This window comes from Jatropha curcas, chromosome 2 (assembly GCF_041381405.1).
Source record: "Jatropha curcas cultivar XTBG-Jc1 chromosome 2, XTBG_Jcur_1.0, whole genome shotgun sequence".
Classification (NCBI taxonomy): domain Eukaryota; kingdom Viridiplantae; phylum Streptophyta; class Magnoliopsida; order Malpighiales; family Euphorbiaceae; genus Jatropha; species Jatropha curcas.
In genome coordinates, this window is record NC_143152.1 from 32,093,456 (window position 1) to 32,113,833 (window position 20,378).

At 33.8% G+C, this 20,378-nt stretch overlaps 4 protein-coding genes across 7 annotated transcripts; 2 read left to right on the plus strand and 2 right to left on the minus strand.

The window, feature by feature from the left end:
• The first annotated feature begins 2,309 nt into the window (after nt 1-2,309).
• On the plus strand, nt 2,310-3,798 carry CNI1 (carbon/nitrogen insensitive 1). Its single transcript, XM_012233712.4, has one exon. It carries the CDS (start codon nt 2,497-2,499, stop codon nt 3,640-3,642), a length of 1,146 nt encoding a protein of 381 aa, XP_012089102.1. The 5' UTR covers nt 2,310-2,496; the 3' UTR covers nt 3,643-3,798.
• A 493-nt stretch (nt 3,799-4,291) lies between these two features.
• On the plus strand, nt 4,292-6,950 carry ERCC1 (nucleotide repair protein). The gene is made up of 9 exons (XM_012233710.4): nt 4,292-4,577; nt 4,647-4,740; nt 4,826-4,929; nt 5,120-5,219; nt 5,334-5,410; nt 5,736-5,835; nt 5,961-6,032; nt 6,105-6,173; nt 6,340-6,950. Exons 1-9 carry the CDS (start codon nt 4,327-4,329, stop codon nt 6,655-6,657), a joined length of 1,185 nt encoding a protein of 394 aa, XP_012089100.1. The 5' UTR covers nt 4,292-4,326; the 3' UTR covers nt 6,658-6,950.
• A 158-nt stretch (nt 6,951-7,108) lies between these two features.
• On the minus strand, nt 7,109-10,078 carry LOC105647575 (Protein kinase superfamily protein). Of its 3 annotated transcripts, none has more exons than XM_089717583.1 (6): nt 9,515-10,072; nt 8,920-9,168; nt 8,266-8,641; nt 7,798-7,930; nt 7,557-7,646; nt 7,109-7,450 (listed from the first exon to the last, which is right to left on the minus strand). In XM_089717583.1, the coding sequence occupies exons 1-6, from the start codon at nt 9,825-9,827 to the stop codon at nt 7,316-7,318; spliced, it is 1,296 nt and encodes a 431-aa protein (XP_089573709.1). In that variant the 5' UTR covers nt 9,828-10,072; the 3' UTR covers nt 7,109-7,315. The 3 variants fall into 3 exon arrangements, with proteins under 3 accessions (XP_089573709.1, XP_012089099.1, XP_037491622.2); XM_012233709.4 differs by having other exon boundaries at nt 8,266-8,645; nt 8,924-9,168; nt 9,515-10,067; XM_037635694.2 differs by lacking the exons at nt 7,109-7,450; nt 7,557-7,646; nt 7,798-7,930 and having other exon boundaries at nt 8,262-8,645; nt 8,924-9,168; nt 9,515-10,078.
• Nucleotides 10,079-11,283: 1,205 nt separating this feature from the next.
• LOC105647574 (glycosyltransferase family protein 28) lies at nt 11,284-13,437 on the minus strand. 2 transcript variants are annotated; one of them, XM_012233708.4, is made up of 4 exons: nt 13,260-13,435; nt 12,952-13,169; nt 11,953-12,052; nt 11,284-11,797 (listed from the first exon to the last, which is right to left on the minus strand). In XM_012233708.4, the coding sequence occupies exons 2-4, from the start codon at nt 13,132-13,134 to the stop codon at nt 11,538-11,540; spliced, it is 543 nt and encodes a 180-aa protein (XP_012089098.1). In that variant the 5' UTR covers nt 13,135-13,169; nt 13,260-13,435; the 3' UTR covers nt 11,284-11,537. The 2 variants fall into 2 exon arrangements, with proteins under 2 accessions (XP_012089098.1, XP_089573710.1); XM_089717584.1 differs by having other exon boundaries at nt 11,696-11,831; nt 13,260-13,437.
• Nucleotides 13,438-20,378: the final 6,941 nt, after the last annotated feature.

The window sequence follows — 20,378 nt, forward strand, 5'->3', positions numbered from 1 at the left end:
ATTGGGCCTCCCGTAAATAAAAGAAACAATTCTCAATAGTCTTGTCCATTTAAGCATTTGGTTTGTACCTAACAATTTGGACATGGCAAGCCCATAATTTACAAAATACATATTCTGATTTGTGAATTTACTGCAGAGCTTAGTAACTCCAAATGATCTATCTAAAGCCCAATTACTAAGAGAGAAAAGGGTAGAAAAACCAAAAACAGAAGCCCTGATTTTGGACTTTGAACCTCATCTTGCCACTATTGGGCTTCAAGTTCCATATTTATGACCATCTTCAATAGTGAGAATGTTAGGTTGATAGTTGTAATAACTTATTCCTGTCTGAACAGAATTTTGGAAACTTGGATTCCAATTTTTCTTGGCAAAGAATTGAATTCAAATGTCATAATCCTCTTTCAGTATGTTTTTAGACCAATTGATTGACTTCCAAATGAAGGAGGTCAGCAATCAGAAATAGAACATTCTATTTGAAAATACTTTTCTTCTTTTTTTTCTTTTCTTTCTTTATATTTTTCTTAATTAAATTAAACATATCAAAAAGAAAAAAAAAATGTCAAAATGAAATTCTAAAAAGTCAAAATTACAAATTACCTAATTTGAAGTTTGAATAATTATAGTATTTTTGTCCAAAAATTACAAAATTTGACAAAATTTCAAATACTATATAATAATAATAATAATAATAAAATAAACATACAGACCGTTCCGCAAGGAGTTTATTTGTTTGGCAAGCATGAAGCTAAAAGTCAAGGAGTGGCTCCTTGTTTTTTTTAAAAGATAAAAATTGGTTGCTTCCACACAAGTCAATTTCTTCTAGATAACTTCACTGACCATTGAAAACTTACAAATTAATGTTATCATCATCCATGATGCAATTGACATTTGTACTTTGAAATTTAATAGCTATCGCATCTGAGAAAACAGCTCTGCATATTTACTGTCTTAAAAAATAATAAATATTTATTTAATGTTTACTCTTTGTATGTTATTAATAGTTATTATTTTAATTTAATAATTTTTTAAAAATTAATATTAAATTAATGATAATATATTTAATTTATTGCATTTTATATGAATTAGGGTTTGTTGTGGAGACAGCAAAAGTGTTTTGAGCGTAGAAGAGAAACCCGTTAAAGAATGTCAAAAAGATGAAGCACCCAACCCTATTCTCCAAGCATCAAATTGAATGTTAGTCTCGCAATTTGCCAACACGTGGGAATAACGAACAAATAAAAGAAGAGAATATTTTACAGATCGTTCATGTGCTTTCCCTTATTATATGTCCTCTTGTGTGAGCTTTAATAAGAAGCCTCGTAGCAATCAAGTAATACAAATACTGTTCCTTTCATTATTTATATATTATATATTTACGGATTATATATAGAGTATGTGAGAAGAGCTTATGAAATAAATAAAATAAAATTAAAAGAAAATTAATCTTCGGTGAAAAAGTATTATAATTTAAATAAAATATTTTACCCTCAATTTTTATTTCTTTTAAATTAAAATTATTATTATTACTCCTGATTCTTCTATGTCACTGTCGAGTCTTTCTAAGAAAATGAAGAAAAGAATCCGTATCTTATCTCTAATTGAATTATAGCCTGCTTTTGTAAAATTAAGAAAAGAAACCTCTGGTGTTGTGGCTGCAAATCACTGCTTTTCATTAAATGAAGTCGCGGTTGCTGCCAAAACAAAACCAACCCTATATTCTTATGACAGCTGCACTTTATCTGTTCTAGAGTTTCTAATAGCCGTTGGATCATAAATTTCTTCCGTCTTGATTTGGATATAAAGTTGGTTGGACCACAACTGAGATCGCCAAACAAAAACTCAATAAAAAAAATTTAATTATGTTTTTTCATGATAATGTTACAGTACTACTCATCAATGAATTATCAATTCTTCTAAAAAAGAAAAATAAATTGAAATTAGTTGCCTTTTTCATAATCTCAAAAAAAAAAAAAAAAAAAAAACAATTTTCCAACTTGGTAGACGTGATTTCTTTAATGGAATCTTCTGACAGCTAGATGTCCTAATAAGTGTTGAATCCTTGTAGAAGTAAATCAATTCCTTTAATAAATAAATAAATACTATTTTTTATACCTGACTACAAAAAAATAACCATATCAACCATTTGGATCCTTCCTATAAAAAAAACAAAATAATAATGCCACGTGGCTCACCATATTTGACCAGAAAATGATCAGGGAACAAACAAGCTCCTTCCTCCAGTGGACCCCACATTCCCTCTCAAAAGTCATTGGTTTAGTTTCTGACCACATTTACTGCGCCTTCCTCACTTCTTCTCTCTCTTTCATTTATAATAACTCCCAAACCGACCCTGCTCTTCTCCATTCATTTCTTCTTCCTGCTATGCCCTCGTCGGCGCACGTTAGAACCCATCACAACTAGAGGGATTTATTGCACTCCCTTTGTGTTCAAGAGCCATCCTTTTAAGTCTTTGAACCCAGTTTCTGCAACTCCGCCATGACTTCTTCTCAAATGGACAAACACCGCATCATTTCCTTCTACATCTTCCTCTTCCTGATTACAGCTCCGTTCACCGTCGCTCAAACAAATCCTGACGTGGATCGCTATGGCTACGCCCGTGTTACTCCTTCCATGGCCATAATCATTGTTGTCTTAATTGCCGCTCTCTTCTTCATGGGCTTCTTTTCTATTTACATACGCCACTGCAACGACACCAACGGCGGAACAAGTGTACGGGGACTAGCCAACCGTTCAAGACGAGCTGCGGCGTCGCGTGGACTTGACGCTTCTGTGATTGAGACGTTTCCGACTTTGGTTTACTCTGAGGTTAAGGGGCTTAAGATAGGTCAATCGGCGTTAGAATGCGCCGTTTGTTTGTGTGAATTTGAAGATGATGAAACGCTACGTTTAATACCTAAATGCGATCACGTTTTCCACCCTGATTGTATTGATACTTGGCTTGCTTCTCACACTACATGTCCTGTTTGTCGGGCTAATTTGACTCCTCAGCCCGATGACCCGGCTCCTCAACTCACCGATTCACCACCTGAGTCTGACCTCGAAGCTCAAAACCAAGCTGCAGCTGAATTAGAACCAGAATCTTGCGACCACAACAATGGAAGTGTAGAAGTGGCAGCGCCGGCGCCGGAAGTTATGAGTGTAAACCAAACCTTGAACAGGAACCGTACACGTGGATCAAGATCCGGAAGGCCACGTAGATTCCCGCGATCACATTCCACTGGGCATTCTTTGGTCCAACCCGGCGAAAACACCGACCGGTTCACATTGAGATTGCCGGTTGAGGTTAGGAAGCAGCTATTGAACCGGACCATGAGCATGAACCTGGTAGCGTTTTCAAGACAGAGGAGTTCAAGGACGGGATATAAAACCGGCGGCGGTGAAGGAAGTAGTAGAGGGAAGTACAATATTAGTAATTATAAACGGCTTGATAGGTTGGATCAGGGAACCAAATCAGATAGGTGGGTTTTTGGTCGGACACCGTCGTTTTTAACTAGAGCCTCGTCGTTTTTGACGAGAGCATCTTCATCAGTTAGGTCACCAAGAGTGGCCAATGATGGAGAAGGGACTTCCACTCGGCCGGCTGGACCTGATACCAAAGAACCGGGCCGCCCTCCGGTTTAATGGTCAATTTTGATTTTTTTTTTCCTTTTTTTTTTTAGATATGTGGAAAATGTTTATAGCAATTAAGCTTCTTCAACCCTTATTGTTTAATTAATTTAATTGCATAATGATGTATAATATGAAAAGTTTAATAGAAAGAGTAAAGTCAGTTTGATATATGGAATTCCGATTTTTCTAATTTGCCAAAAATGAGATTATATTAGTATTCTTCTCTGACCAGTTCTTACCGGAATTATATTTGACATTTCATGGAATTAGCCATTGGCTTAAGCAGTAATCTATCCCTAATTAGAATTTTCGTTAAATTACCAAAAATGAAAAATGCTTGGCTGATTTAGCAAAATGGTAATCTTTATCTGGTAGCTTTCTGTTCCGGCGAATACTGAGTTGTCATAACATTTTAGAAATAAAATTCAGAAAATTCCATTTTACAGTACACTTTAAAACATTGTAATCTCTCTTAAGGCAAAAAGAAAACATTGCAATATCTTTTAAATATTCAATAAAGCAATATATATATATTTTTAAGAAAATTTGTTCGCTTTTGGGCCCTGGATCATAACCTCAAATTCAAGCTCTGAAACCGAATGGGCCGAATTTGTAAAATGCCCTAGGCCCACCGAACAAAATGTTTCTTCTCCATCATCAACTGAAAGCCTGAAAGGGAAAATCCCAAGAGCAAACATGGAGCGAGAGGACAAAGAAGAGCAAAACAGAAAATCAACGACTAAAAAAATGGTGATTCAAATACCGTCGTACCAAGAAGTAATAGAAAGCTCACAGCCAAAGACCCAGTCTTTATTTAAGCCATCGCAGACTTTCTCTCAAGCTTTCTCTTCTATAAAGAACTCCGAATTCTACACTCCTCCTCCTCCTCCTCCTTCTGCCGCCTCCACATCATCCTCTCAATCTGGAATCATCTCAAATAATTCAAGGTAGAAAAATATGGGTAATTGTTATTTTGATTTGTTCATTTGTAATTTGGGCTAATTTGTAAAATACAGTGTGCCTTCACCTTCTCCATCAGCCTCTGCTGCTTCTTCATCGTCATTGCAGACTGGACAGAGTCGAAATGCAATTCTTGTTAGCCACAGGCAGGTAAGGTTTTTTTTTTTTTTTTTTTAGAATTTGTTCCTGCTCATTTTTTAATAAATAATTAGGAAGTTATGTTTCCTTTTTGCAGAAGGGAAACCCATTGCTCAAACATATTAGAAATGTAAAGTGGGTTTTTGCTGATGTGGTTTGTGACTATTTGCTTGGCCAGAACTCTTGTGCTCTATATCTAAGGTTTGAACTTTCATCGCGTTGTTTGTCATTTGGTATTATGTTTTGGATTTTGAATTGTTCAATTGCTTCATATTTGCAGCAGAAATATGTCTTGGAATTGACCATAACATAATTTATAAACTTATTACGTTTGGTATGTGCTTATGTTGCTGAATTTCGCTAAGTTTGATGAGTTGACCATTTGATGCAGTCTTCGGTATCATCTACTGCATCCCGATTACCTGTATTATAGAATAAGGGAGCTGCAAAAAAACTACAAGCTTCGTGTTGTCTTGTGTCATGTTGATGTGGTAAGAAGCTTTTCTATTTAAACAAAAGAGGGAGTACACAGGGACAATTAAACTGCAGATTTGTTGTCTTTGTGAAATAAAATACACATTGCTCATTGTTATCACTGGTTTCAGGAGGATGTGGTTAAGCCTTTACTTGAAGTCACTAAAACAGCTCTGCTTCATGATTGCACACTATTATGTGCTTGGAGGTATGCTTCATATTTTTTCTCCAGTACAAGTGAGACATGTATGTTAGAGATAGGATATGGTTGTATTGAAGCCTGAGGATACTCGATCTATGTTCCTAATGTAGTGGCACTGTTACTCTATAAATACTTTGATCTGTTGTTGAACATCTTTTATCGTGCTTTCTTTCATTTTGGAATATGATATGATATCTCCATTTAACAGATAGGATCCATGTTGCATGTGATTGTCATTTTTTTTTTTTTACGTTTGAGGACTTGTCCCTTGTAGTGAACAACTTTAAAAGACTATTCTTGACAAACTTGTTTTCATGGTGCTTGGTTATAGCTTAGAGGAATGCGGTCGCTATTTGGAGACTATAAAAATGTATGAAAACAAGCCTGCAGACCTTATTCAGGGTCAAATGGATACAGACTATTTATCGCGGGTATAAACTAGATTGAAGTCTCCCATTACTCCAACCTGGAGCCTTAAAAATTAACTAGCTAAAATTGTTAAACCTCTCTTCTGTTTGAACTCATTAAAGTGAGATTATGTTTCTTTTTGATGCAGCTAAACCATGCTCTGACAACTGTTCGACATGTTAACAAGACTGATGTCGTCACCCTTGGGTCTACTTTTGGGGTATGTCCTGTACTTCCAGAGATTTATATAAATGTACTTTTCTCATCTGGAAATGGTCGTCATCTTATGCAGTCTCTTTCTAATGTCATGGATGCATCTATGGAAGATCTTGCACGTTGCCCTGGTATAGGAGAGCGCAAGGTACTTGATTATTTCCTCCATTATGTTACCTTAATGCCCTTAATCCATGATATCCTTCTGTTGATTTTCTGTAAGGCTAGAATTCTTAGTATCTGTGCATGAAGAATTCAATATTTACTTATTTTTATTGTTAGTAACATGTTTGTTCATCTGTTTTATGGCTTAGGTGAAACGCTTGTACGACACTTTTCACGAACCATTTAAGCGTGTTGTTTCCAGCGACCCTGTTGTTCTCAAAACATACACGAAAGACTCTGAACCTTCCTTGGTGAATGAAGTAGTTACTGAATTGGAAAAGGAAGAAGATGCTAGCAAACGTAGGAAGAAAGAACCTGAAGTAACCGTCAAATCGGCCCTTTCTGCTGCATTTGCAAAGTATGCTGATAAATTTGGTAAAAAGGATGATAAAGCACATGAACAAAAGGCGGGAGAAACAAGTGTTGCCATGGAATCAGGAACTGATAATAGGGAGACTGCAAGTTGATCATCTTTTTCCAAGTGTCAAATCTAATATCAGTTCACTTGCAAGACACTGAGATGAAAATGTCTCAGACATCATGTTGTCTCTGGGAAGGCAGCCTCGGCAATTAGATTTCTTCTTCTACTTTGTATTAGCCGCGTAAAGGTTTTAAATTGATTCATTAGACCAAAGTGTAACTGTATTTTGTACATATGTGTAGACTGATTCCAAATATAGTGATCCTGCACCTGTTGAATATTCTCTTCCATAACTGAGTTGTATTATAATTTCTGCAGATTGACAGAATTTTGTTCTAATTTCATGCCTAGTAATACAATTTTGTCCAGCCCAAAAAAGTGATGCAGTGATATTCAATCTAGGGCAGAAGCGCCAACACAGCAGTTTTGGGTATTCCCTGACGTGGCACTGATACCAAGAAATGATATAGTAGGTGTATATATATTGGAAGAAGAAATGAAAGAATGGATTGTCAATAGAAGTGACCCCACAAAGGAAACCAAAAATATTGCATGGTGGCTCACATATTCTTCAAAAACCTTATTTTAAAAAAAAATGGAAAGAAATATCAACCTGACAACATGAGATGAACTAGCACAAAGTGAAACACATTTCTACAATGTCTGAACTGTCCCTAATTGACCTGGAACTTAATTATTTGACTCTAAAATCTGGAGGAAGCAGAGGAGGGCAGTGAAGAAAGGTTCTTGATCAGAGGAATCAGTGATTGCACCACATCTGTCATTAAAGGCCTGTAATCTGCTTCTGGTTGCACACACATGGCAGCAATGGCAGCTACCTACAATACAAGCAGTGAAACCATATACGTACAAAATTAGTTTCTAATTTTAGCTGAAGGAATATTTTCAATACCAAGATTTCTGATAATAGAAAACTGAAGCAACCTGAATTAAATCTTTCTTTGAGTAGTTGCCTTTAAGAACTGGGTCAACCATTTCTGCTACTTTCTCTCTGTTAGTTAATCTTGGAAGAGCCTGTAAATACCATACAACTGATAAATTTCGCTTACAAGCTATTTCCAGGAATTTTACACATCCTTTCTAGTTTCCTTCATTTGAATTGATGAGATTGCTAAGTTTTTATTAACATTTCTAAGAAAGCAAGTAATGGATTAAGCTTACTAACCCAAGAGACAAGTACATGTTCCCCAGTAGGCCGTTTGGTATCCACCGGAATCCGGCCAGTTAACAGCTGTAAAAGAACAACACCATAGCTATATACATCTGATTTTGTCGTAAGCATACCTGTTGAAGCATACCTAAGTTCACGACCAGAAAAAGAAAATCTGATAAAGATTTTAACTCACATTAATATCAATTAGAAGTAATCAGGAAATTAATGAAGTAACATTTTATGTCTTGACTATGGAGAAAATGCTTTATATGCAGGCATCAAATTTTCTTTGAGGATGACTTTCTGCTTCCCATTTGCTTCCCACTGAGAGAAAATGACTTGTTGCCTAAATAATGGGGGACCTTACCAAGCCCATGTGCAATATCTTATATGAAAACTGACATTCCAATGCTATTTTGATATGTTCATTTAAAAAGAAGGGAAAAAATGGAAATCTATGACAGATGGTGGAGCACTTACTCTGGTGCAAGATAACCAGTGGTCCCTAGCACACGTGTCGATGTCTGACCGTTGATCTTGTAAGAACCCATCTTAGCAAATCCAAAATCTGAAACTTTGGCACGAAAATTTTGATCAAGTAGAATGTTGCTGCATTTAAAGTCACGGTGTATGACTGCTGGGATTGTATGTTCATGGAGAAACTCTAGTGCCTTAGCACAATCAAGGGCTATACGTAACCGGGTCTCCCAATCCAACGGTTGATATTGCTTATGATGGAGATGGTTTTGCAGAGTACCATTAGGCATGAATTCAAATATTAGCAATCTATGGTGCTGGTCAGCACAATAGCCTAGTAGTTCCACCAAGTAAGGTGAGTGCAACCTGCTGAGCAAGTCTACCTGCAAAATAATATGCAGAAAGAAAATGACATTTTGAGCTAAACCCATTCCCCATGTGCAGGATTCAATAACATTTAATAAATTATGAAGAGCAACTTATCTTCATACATTTTTCAATTTGCAATATCATTTTAGTGTTGACTTTCTTTTTGTTTTTTCGTAATTAAACTATTGAGTGATTATACTTGGGTAATCAGGCAAAAGCTAATAAAACAAAGATGTAAAGAAAAAAAGGAGAGGGATAATAAGAACAAAAGGTAATAAATGAAGTCACTTGCCTCTATCCTAAAGGCACGTTCACCTTGCTTTCCTTCTCTACGTAGCATCTTAACGGCAGCAACTGTACCATCTGCTAGAATACCTTTATACACCACTCCATAACCTCCATTGCCGATCACATTTGCTTCACTAAATCTTTCTGTTGCCACTTCAAGCTCTTTGTATGTGAAAACTTGAACTCCTTTGTATTTTCTTGGTGGTTTTTGACTCAAATTGCTTCCATACAGGCAGCCTCCCTTCACATCTACCACATTTGCAAGATCAAAGTTGACTAACATTTAAAGGAAGTCTTTTTATGTTTTTATTTTTTTTGAAAAGTGAAAGGTAGACATGGGGTTTATTAACCAACAAAATAAATAGATAAAAGATTGTTATTTTCCATTCTCATTGTTATTAAAAACAGAGAACTAGTCCAAAAAATGCTTGATTAATTATTCACTCTAAAATGGAGACAACCCTTCAAAAGATATTTCAACTTTTTGCAAGAATTGAAAACAGAAAGCAAAAACACAATCAAGAACCTACCTTGTATTATCTTATACACATAGTAGATAAAAGAAATATACAAAACATGAAAACAATTTAATTACCTGGGCTAGAAGTGAAAGTTATGGTGCTGTGAGCAATGAACCTGCAACTAGCGTTGTTAATGCTGCAGTTGTCTTTAACGGAGCTGCTTGTGTTTTTAGCAGATTTGAGTCTTCTAAGCATGACTATAATTAGTAAGATTGCAAGTAGTACAATAACAGAGATGATTGATAAGATAATTATAAGAATGGAAGTTGAGGAAATTCTGATACTGTTCTGGTGTTGCTGAGGAGAATGAAAATGATGGTGTTTAAGGGTATGGTCGCCGAGTGGCCTACCAGGTGCTGCAGAAGCAGCAGTGGTGCTAGTTTCCATGAGCACGAAGTGCAAGAATAAAGAAGAAAAACCAAAAAACAAAAAAAATCAAAAGATAGAGAGAGAAATGAGAAATGAGAAATAGGTATGCAAGTTTTTAAAGTTGCAGACTTGGAGAGTGGAGTTTCCTCTCATTGGAGGTCATATTATTACCTGTAAATAGCCACAAAATTCCACTCTCTCTCTCTTGGTTTCTGAGTCTCGTGAATGATGGAGGTGTTTTGTGTACTTAATTCGTCCCTTCTTTTGTATTTTGCCAAGGAGTGGTCTCTGTCTTTTGTATCAAAAAAGTTCGCAAACCATTTTCACATATCACTACTTATCCTTATCATTAGGTAATAATCACTCTCTCTGTCTCCCTATTTTTAGGTGTTTCATCAAAATTTAAAAATTTTCCCATCTCAAATTCTTTATTGGGTGCATTTATTGTCTTTGAACTTCTGGAAAATGACTTGCTATACTAGTTGCAATAGATTAGTCATTTTAGTTTTCTAGAGTTGCTCAAATTTATTAGTTGACTCACAGAAACCATTCTATGATCATGATTTTCAGGCTTTATTCCAATTTTTGTTATCCTATTTCCACAGGGCCAAAATTAATCTCCTGAACAATACAAAACATTATTAACTTCAATTGAAATCTGATATGATCCTTTGTTTTGATAAAATCCCAATGGCTGCAAGAAACTAAGGCTACATTTGATTTGTTCTGGAATTGGAATAAATAAGATTTCTTTTTCCCTTTTTCTCTGATATTTTTCTATTTGAATGAGTAGAATTTGTATAAAAATGATCTTGATCAAGTACCTTTCGATTTTTTATGGTTCCAAAACCAGCTGTTTTTTTTTGTTGGCACTATCATATTGGGCCTGATCCTTAACTTTCAAATTTTCTTTTTGGCCATATGTATAAATGACTAGTTTCATGATCTTAAATCATATGCCCAAGATTGGCAGTTAAAATAGCAATGTAATAACCTTCCCAATATCTTCATCATTCCCTTTCACCAAGCAGCAAAATTCTTCTTTCACCTATTAACCATTGAGAATGACACAGCAAGTGCACAACAATCTCACTATCTGCCTGGGCTGGGATTTTGTCTCTTCTATCTCAGTTGTTCCTACCCCATCCGGGGCTCAGGGACCCTCCAGTCCTTGTGTGTGTGTGTGTGTGTGTGAGAGAGAGAGAGAGAGAGAGAGAGAGAGAGAGAGAGAGAGAGAGAGCTGGAAACGCTCATCTGAGAGTCACAAGGGTCATGCCATCCAGCTGCAGTAGGGATAGTGAATTCTGAGAATAATTGAATTCAAGTAGGACCAACTAGTGAATAAATGATAGAAGATATCATAAACACATTCATGTCAAATGTCTTCTATTATCTCCATCTAGTATCATGTGATACTCACCTACCTAAGCAATCAAGTTATTCTCTTTTATACTAACAATTGTGTTCGATGATATTATCGATAAACAAATCCGGTATCCCTTGATTATAATTACCTCATAGTTTAAAAAACGTCATGTAGTGTAGTATATTAATTGTACATTACATTATATGTGGTCTTAAAAAACAAAGAATTGGATCAGTTCAAACTTTCCTCGGATGACTAAACATGTTGTACAAAAATGCCTTCTACCTCATCTTATAAGACAACTCAATATTTTGCAGAAAGAGGATGCTTATGGCTTTTTAATTAACAACAATTATATAAACTCATCCATCATCAGGGAAACCAAGAAACCTATTTATAAGTTTGGCAACCGGGGTTGCATCACCAGCAGGGTATGGAAGAAGCGATTCTAAATCCATATCGGCTATTGTATGATGAATTGTTTGAGGACGAGCACAATATAAATGCTTCCTTTCCGCAAGTTCTTCTGCAAGTTCAGTTTGATGATTGTCCATCAAATCTTCATTAACCACTACAATTAAGGGTTTATGGAGCCGCAGAGTTTCAAATATACTTCCTGACCCTGCACATTGATCAGAACCAGTCAATGCCCCGTCCTGCCATCCACAATTATAAGGTGAAACATGATACTATAGAGCACACAGCTCTTGCATACCAGTGAATCTGTGCAAATCGTCCACCAAATATCAAGCAAAAATAAATAACACAAGACCTTACCTGCATGACTGATGACAAGAGATGCTGATCTTAGATGGTCCGCGATACTTGATGAAAAAGTGAAGTAGTCGACGGCAACAGATCCATCTTCTCCTTCAGACTGCATTTAAAAACATATTTGCAAGAAATATGATGTCAGGAGGGGGAGGGACCCTTGTTTGTTAACTTCGAATTTCCTACTTAAGTAGATGCAGTGTCCTTGAGAACTAGGTTTTGCAATGCAATAATAGAGCATAAAGAAAATATCTTAACATGAAAACTACAACTAAACCCAATCCACCCATTTGCCATTGTTATTGACATTTCCAGGATAACTATTCATCTTTTATGATCAAGTTTTAATTTTGTTATAAAAAACATAAAGTAGACCATGATTTCCAAAATTAAACTCAACATTAGAAACAATCAAGTCCTTGTATAATACCACAAGCGTAAAGGATCGATTGGACAAAGTTTTATGACTTCTCCGTATACGCCATTATTGTCCCACTAAATCTCAATCCATATTTATTCCATCTGTCTGCTGACTTAACTGGGGCGGCACCCTACAGTTTTCCAATATTCAATTCCAAAAACCTTCAGACAAAGACCCATTGAATTTGAATAGCACATAATCAATCCCTACTACATCATCACACAGTCATATTAACCTTGCTCTTGCTAATGAATCGATAACTTCAAAATTTTATTCAACATCTGAAATTAGTAAAAGATGTAAGACTTGAATTCCAGCTTCAAATTACATAACAAAAGATTGGATTTTAAATTCTTCTTTAACCTGGTATGACTTATAACCACAATCCCCCATTCACCCATTTAAAGTCAAATTATACAAAAAGTCTTTAGATTTAACCTTAGCCTTGCAAACCAATATAAATTCCGGCAAGAAAGTGAAATTAAACTAGAAGCAAAAGTACCCAAGAACTGAATATAAGAAAAGCTCAAATTTGGATACCCAGAATACAAAAATGAAAATCAAGAGTGAAATAAATAAAATACCTTGGTGGGCGTATAAGATCCTCGACCCATTTGAATAAGGAGATGAGTATACCCTCTTCTAAACAATTCTTGTTTAACTTCCCTTGTATCCACCGCTCTCACAAGAGCATCGAATAGTGTTGTCCCCACTGTTACAAACACGATTCTCTTCTTTTGATCCACAGTAGCCTCGCCATCTCCCATTTTATGATTAATATCTTCACCGCTAAATCTTTAATCTTTAGATCAAATGCAAACAGAAATCCATAATCAAAAATTATTTTCGGAATAACGAATCACATAGTAATAAAGTTTTTATCTTTACTGACCTTTACGCTGAGGGTTCAACTTTGAAGTTTCTCTCTAGTTTTGAATTGGGAATCCGGGAGAGATACGAGATCAACGTAATAACGTTCCGTTTTCGATACAACCAAACAGGGAACTAGGAAAACCCCCTAATTAAGTCAGAGGAAAACTTTCCCTGTCGTCTAAAACTTTCCTTTGCATTTCAAACGACCGGAAAGTGTGGACTCAGTGTCGTTTCTACCTACTTCAAGGGCCCAATAAACTTGAGCCCAATCGCGAGCCCGACAGCTACTGCATGTAGTACAACATATTGATTAATACAATCCCAAGCATCCCATTGTTGCTGCGCAACAACAAATTTTTTCATATATATCAGAATTCGGCTTTTAATTTTTTTTTTTAATTTTTTAATAAATTGTTTCAGGATAGAGAGGGTTGCCTAAGTAGGAAATGTTTTCTGATCAATATGGATTACCAATAATTTCTAATAGCATTATTTTTTTCTTCTCTGATATTTTGCAAATTGAGTTGTAGGATCTCCCAGACCGATACCGTTGTTTTTCTATTACTCGAAGGTCTAGTCATGGGTTTGGGTTCTGGAAACAAACTCTCCTTGAGCATACCGTAGCCTCATGCACAAGGAATGCCCTTTTTAGCTGTGGGATTCTTCTATCAACTTTGATTTGAAAAGAAAAAGGGCTTTGATTTTGAGACTTCTCCTATACCATTATGCTTCCCCTTCATGATCCTTAACTTTTTGTGATGGAGATATATGGGGGATTGATTACTTCTTCTCAAACTTTATTTGATTGGGGATTTTCATTACTGTTTACTAGAGAGTAAAAGGGACTGCATGCATCTTTTATTATTATTTATGGCTTTGCTTTGCACTTGTATCGTAGTTCTTACGTGTTTATATATCTTTGTTTTGGTTATATGAACCAATGTGGGGCTACTTATTTCTCTGCATATAAGTAACAAGCTTTACATGCTAGTTTAATAAAGCATCACCATATCTTTCTTTGCCTAGGAGGAAACCAATTGTACCCTCAAAATCTACATGCCAGGGACAATTCCCTTCAAGAAATGACTTGATCATAAATTTTGTCAGCCACAGGAAAACCGGGAATTGACTTAGGCTTCTCTTCTTTGGGTTGGACCACATATCGAAGCCAACACTAGAGGAAGACGCTTTCCCTCTTATTATTTGTGCAGAAGCATGCTTGCCTTATTTCTTTGCAGGTGCAGAACCTGATCAAGCTCTGCCAATCATGTCTCTTCATGCACGAAGGTCTCGAGCTCTCTTGGACAAGAATTTTGAGGGCCATTTTCAGATAGTGTTCGCTACGGGCGTGGCAATTTCAATACGTCAGGCCTTGATGACAAGGAGACAGGAAAAGAATGTGTCATTTCCCTGACTGTTTTGCCTAGTCGAAATATGGTGAGAATGCTGATTTTAATAATATTTTCTTATTTCTCCATTACGAAAACTAAACATTTATCTTTTGTACAATTAGTCTTCAAATAAGTAAATTATGTTTCATCTGGTTTTGATCAGTAGATGTGTGGTTGTTTTATTAGAGAGTGGGTTGCTGTCTTTTCTGTTGGGTGAATATCAACAGATAACATCAATTAGTTTATGCCTTAATTTAGCTTTTCAGACAGGACAATTAATTCTACAACTAGCAATTTGGTGATAATATACATTAGATCAAACAGTGAGCTTTATGACAATTGAACAGAGTCAGTCAAATCTAGTTGGACTTAGTCCAGTGCCGGTTGCACATTCAACATAGCTTTCAGGTGTCATCGAGCTTGCCTGGTAGGATTTGAACCTCATAATGTAAGATGATTCGTACACTGGTCACCCTTTATTTATAGAGTGAACATTGATTTAGTCCATTTTTCGTCAATCTATAAACATGTACATGCATTGGTAAATCCTTTTCTTTTCTAGAGGGATTAAAGAAAATATTATAAGAAACATAGAAATTTTAATAAAAATGCATGATTTGTGAAGGTCATTGTCGAAAGTTATAAAGGAATATTTGCAATACAAGTTATGAAATGGGGTGAAAGTACTTTAGAATGTCTCATGGTGTAGTGACATAAAGAGTTAAAGAAGGAGACAAAGGTGAGGTCTTTGGTCTTTAAGTATTATCTGAAAGTGAAAGGAATCAGCAGCAATAGTTTCTTTTCTTCTCTTTCCTTTTCTTTTCCCTTTCTTTCTTAGAATTTTGAATCTTTGTTGGTCTTGTTCTTTACAGATCTAACTATTGGCTTCGATTTTCATGCCACCACCACAGCAGTATTCTGATTTCTGAATAACGTTGGGATTGATTCTCTCACTTTCTCTATTAATGGGTCCATATGATACACCAAGGCAAAAAGTAAAAGCCATGTTCAAAAATAATTTTTCTTTCCACTCAGGATCAACGGATTAATTCTCATTTAAAAAAAAAAATTATTCCAAATTTTTAATTTTACAGGTAAAGTTCGATGTTTTAAATATTATTTTTGCCATAACTGAAAACAGTCAAATAACTGTAGCAGTTAAAGAGCAAAACTTGCTCCCAGTAATCAATTAGGAACAGAACAGATTAACACAGTGATAACTCTAAGTTTAAAGTTCTGAAACTGGTTATTTATGCATCAGCAAAACAAATGGGTATGTCTTATCAAATTTGCTAGCTCAACAAAACAATGGCAGTGTGTCACCAACCAGTTCTTTGACTGTCCAAAATTCAAGGGTCCAACTCCTATCTTCAAGCACTGGAGGTCCCAAAGCTTACATGCCCCTCTGTAATTTTGTCTGTTGGTGACAAGTGACAACCTAATTGGGATTGCCATTTCACTATCCTCCTAGTACTACTAACACCACTTTTGGTACCACAACAATATAATATTGTAAAAATATATTCCACATTGGTGATGGAAAAAAAAAAATAAGAGGAAAAAAGAAAAATCAGTTTGAAATTTTTATTTTTATCATTAGACTGTTATTTTGATATTACTAACAGTAATATTGCAAATAATATTATCATTTAAGTATATTTAATTAATCCATTAATGGATATGTACATATAGGTGCATGTGCACTTATTTAATTAAAGAGATGGATGTGATTAAGAATAATTTTACAGTTGTATTATTCTTTTTTCCACATGATCAATATTATATTCTTTAAGGTGTTAGTAATTATATTATCCTTTTTTTTTTCTCCTTATTTTCCATTCTAGGTTTAGATCCACAAGAAAATATGAAGAAGAAAGGAAATGTAATGATGAATTTAGCAATTAGTCACTTCCTGAATACTTCTTTACTTTAGTATGGTCTGTCTAATCTTTTCAATGCCTCTTTTATTATTGCCAACGAACGCTACTAGGAGAATAAGGTAATTTCACGATGAATAGTGATATTTTCCTTAATTATACCATAGCTTCTCCCTGAATAATAAATCATCTATATAATAAATTTATGGAATTTATCTTATTTGTATAATTAATGATTTTGATTGCCCCAATTATATTTTATTTCTCTAAAAATGAGAAATGGTTTATAATATTATTACCAATTTATTATTTGAAATCTCTTACTTTGTAATTTGTACATATTCAAATCAGAAAAAGTATAGTCGAGATCAAAATTGATTGATATGTTATTATTTTATACATTTGCATTAAACAACATTATACATTTTTTTAATGTTCTTGAACTAAAGCATGTTTCTTTATTTACATGTTACAAACCGTACAATATGGACAATGCTTTGCTTTCTTCTAGGTGGGCACTTCACTGGCATCGTATCTCTAGTAATTGCCAACTCTCTCTATCTCTAAGCCCAACTGTCCAAGGATTCAAAATCAATAAACTAAACCAAACCGAACATTTTTTTCAAATAAATAATTAATAAGTTTCAAGACGATTAATTTTATCGAACATTCTTTATATTTAAACTAAACCGAACCGTACAAGTGGCGGGTGCGGTGGGGGGTGCAATGCATGATATAAAATTGAACCAATGATTCAAACCAAATGGATAAAAGGGTTAGTCAGCCGGTCAAAGATTGGGCTACAAAAGCCAAATTGTGACCTAACTCCATCACTACCCATAAAGCACCTAACCAGTCTAGCAGTAAGCAGCAACTAGTATATGTATATATATATATTATATTGTTTGTGGCTTCTTATGGGGTGTCAAATTTTGTCCCCATTCAAACATATCTTTTTTATACATGCCAAAGGGAACATAAAAGAAGATTCAACAGCACTTGCAAGGGTTTAGGCTTTTCATGACAACCATCAATAATTTTTCATTTCTAAAGAAGAAGACTCCAAATTTTTAGAAAAATAACTGTTCAACCACCTTTTTTTGCCTCTTAAGTGTTTTGTTTGTTTCTAATAATGAAATTTACCAATTTCAAACAATCATTCCTTTCTTAAAATTACAATTTTCCTCATTTTTGTTTGTTTCTGGCTCTAATACATGATGGGTAGTGTTGTCTAGTGTCTTCTTCATGCTACAATTTTTGGCTCATTAACCACTAGTGTTAAAGATGCTTCAAAAAAAAAAAAATAATAATAATAATTATTCAGTCATGAGTCGTGACTCATACAAATTATTACTCCCTTTGTTCCATTTTGTTTGAATGGTTTGATAAAATACGCAAATTAAAAATTTAGTCAATAAAAGTTATATTGCCTTTTTTTATCCTTAACTCATTAAAGATATTAACAAAAGTCTCTTGTTTAATGAAATATCATAAAAGTTATCATGGGACAAGAGAGTATTACATTATTTAATAAAATTACATATTTGTTTCGAATTTGATTTCGTTAAATTGTTCAACTTTTTTTTCCAAAAAATGTTATTTTTATTGTTAAATATATTATAATGTTTGAGTATTCGGTGTTTTATACTTAACATGATGTTACTCAACCGCGGAGTCAAGATTAAAGATAAAGGAGGCAAATTCTTTTTCTCAAAAGTTAAGAGGGGTTAAATTAAAAAAGTATACCATTTAAAGGAATAAATATTGAACTTTTAAAAATTTAGAGGTGAATTCGAGAAAAAAAATATTGCTGAAAGAGGTGGGGCCACCCCTGCCCCTCCCTTCATCATTGGTGTTACTGTTTCGTCTCTCACATTTACTATTTAATTCTCATTTTTTTTAAATAAGATGGTACTTTTTGGATCAAAAGATACAGCGAAACAGAGGTAAGTCTCCATTATAAGATAATAACTGTATAAAAGAGTAAGGATGTGATAGTAAGTTTTATCCAATTTTGGGGGTAAATATTAAATTAATCAAAGATGAATAAAAACCCTCTCCTCAACCCTATCTTTCAATGTAGAAACTTTTAGGAGTTTAATATTGAGCAAGATGACATTTTCTTTTGTTGTTTTGATCAAACAAATTACTTCCCAAAATCAAGTTATTTTTCTATAATCTTCCATTATTGATTGCTAAACTAGCAATTAGGTCATTAAAAGAAGTCTTCAAACTACTCAAGTCGGCAATTTTCTATATAGAGAGCTTTAATTTATTTGACACCTCCTTCTTGTATTGGTCTAAAAATAGTCATAACGGATGCGTCAGAGGGACGTCGAGTGATTGATATTATACCTTCAAGCCTTGCCCTTTTTATAATAAAACACAGTGGTTAGATTATGTTTGCATTAATTATATAATTACAATTAAAGTCTATCTAAAAATATTTTTCTTGTAAGGGCTCTCAAATATGTGAAAAGTACCTTTCAACTATTTGTGCAATATCTTAAAGTTTTTTTTTTCTAGAAGGCTATCATAAACATAATGTCATTATGATAAAATTTACTTTGATAATTATTTATTTAAATTGAAAGTAAATTTACTATAATTGTTATATTAAATTTAAATTTAAATTGAAGTAATTTTATTTAAATATATGAATTATCATATTTTTTAATTCAGAAATAAAATTCCAAAGAGTACAAGATCCAAATTTCTTTTATCCTTTGGTAGGTTAAAATTTAAAATGGTGTTAATTATTAAGATAAATAAGACTTTATTTATATATCTAATATTAGAATCACACGATTAAAAATTTTGAGATTGAACTGAATTTAATTGCAAGCACTTAAGGGAACAAACATCAACTATTGAATTACAAAAATATATCTATTATTTCAATTTCAAATTTAATCTTTTAGTCCAAAACCCACAAATATAAAATTTCATGATATGTATAGTAAGAAATGAGGAATATGTGATAAAAATAAAATAAAATAAAATAAAGCCGTTTTACTTTAGATTTGGTGCAACACAAAATAATCATTTTTTGTCGATACATTTTTTATGTACTGTGTACTCCATCTGTCCGAAAATATAAATCATTGAAAATTTTTATACAAAAATTAAGAAAGTAATTAATTCTCTTAGATTATAACAAAACCAAAGGTATTTTCATCAAATTATTTTTTTATTTTAAAACAAATAGTTATTTTTGAAATTATTTATTATATGTAATGTAAATAAGGATAATATTGAAAAATTTATTTATTATTCCTTAAAATACTCAAAACGATTTGTATTTTTAGACAAAATAATAAAAAAAGACTTATATTTTAGTGTAAATGGAGTATTATTTTAAATTTAAATGTTGAAATCAATCTACATCCATGGGTTGCCTCCATTAAATTAACAAATTATTTTTGAAACTATCCTATATATTTTGATAAATATATATATTTTTCCAAATGCCCCTCAAAATGATAAATATTTAAATGTGAACTCATGTGCCCATTGTTTGGCTCAACCCACAAAAAATCTAACAGCCGAAGCCCCCACCTTCATTATGGAGTCCTCTCCACTCAATTATGTTATAGATGGCGGTTGCATCAGCGTAATAAATTCAAATTTTTAATTAATTTATTTATAATATAAAAATTTAGAATTTATTAATATTATTAAAGAATTTTATCTGAATATTATTCAGATAAAAGGTACACATATCTGAGTTTAAAAAAAAAAAAAAAGAAAAAATCATTATTATTACATGAAAAAAGAATATGATTTAAAAAATGTTTTAAGTATAATTCCGAGTAAAAGCTGTAAAACACTTAACCCTGTTAGTATAAAGCCAGCTCCAGCTAGTACAAG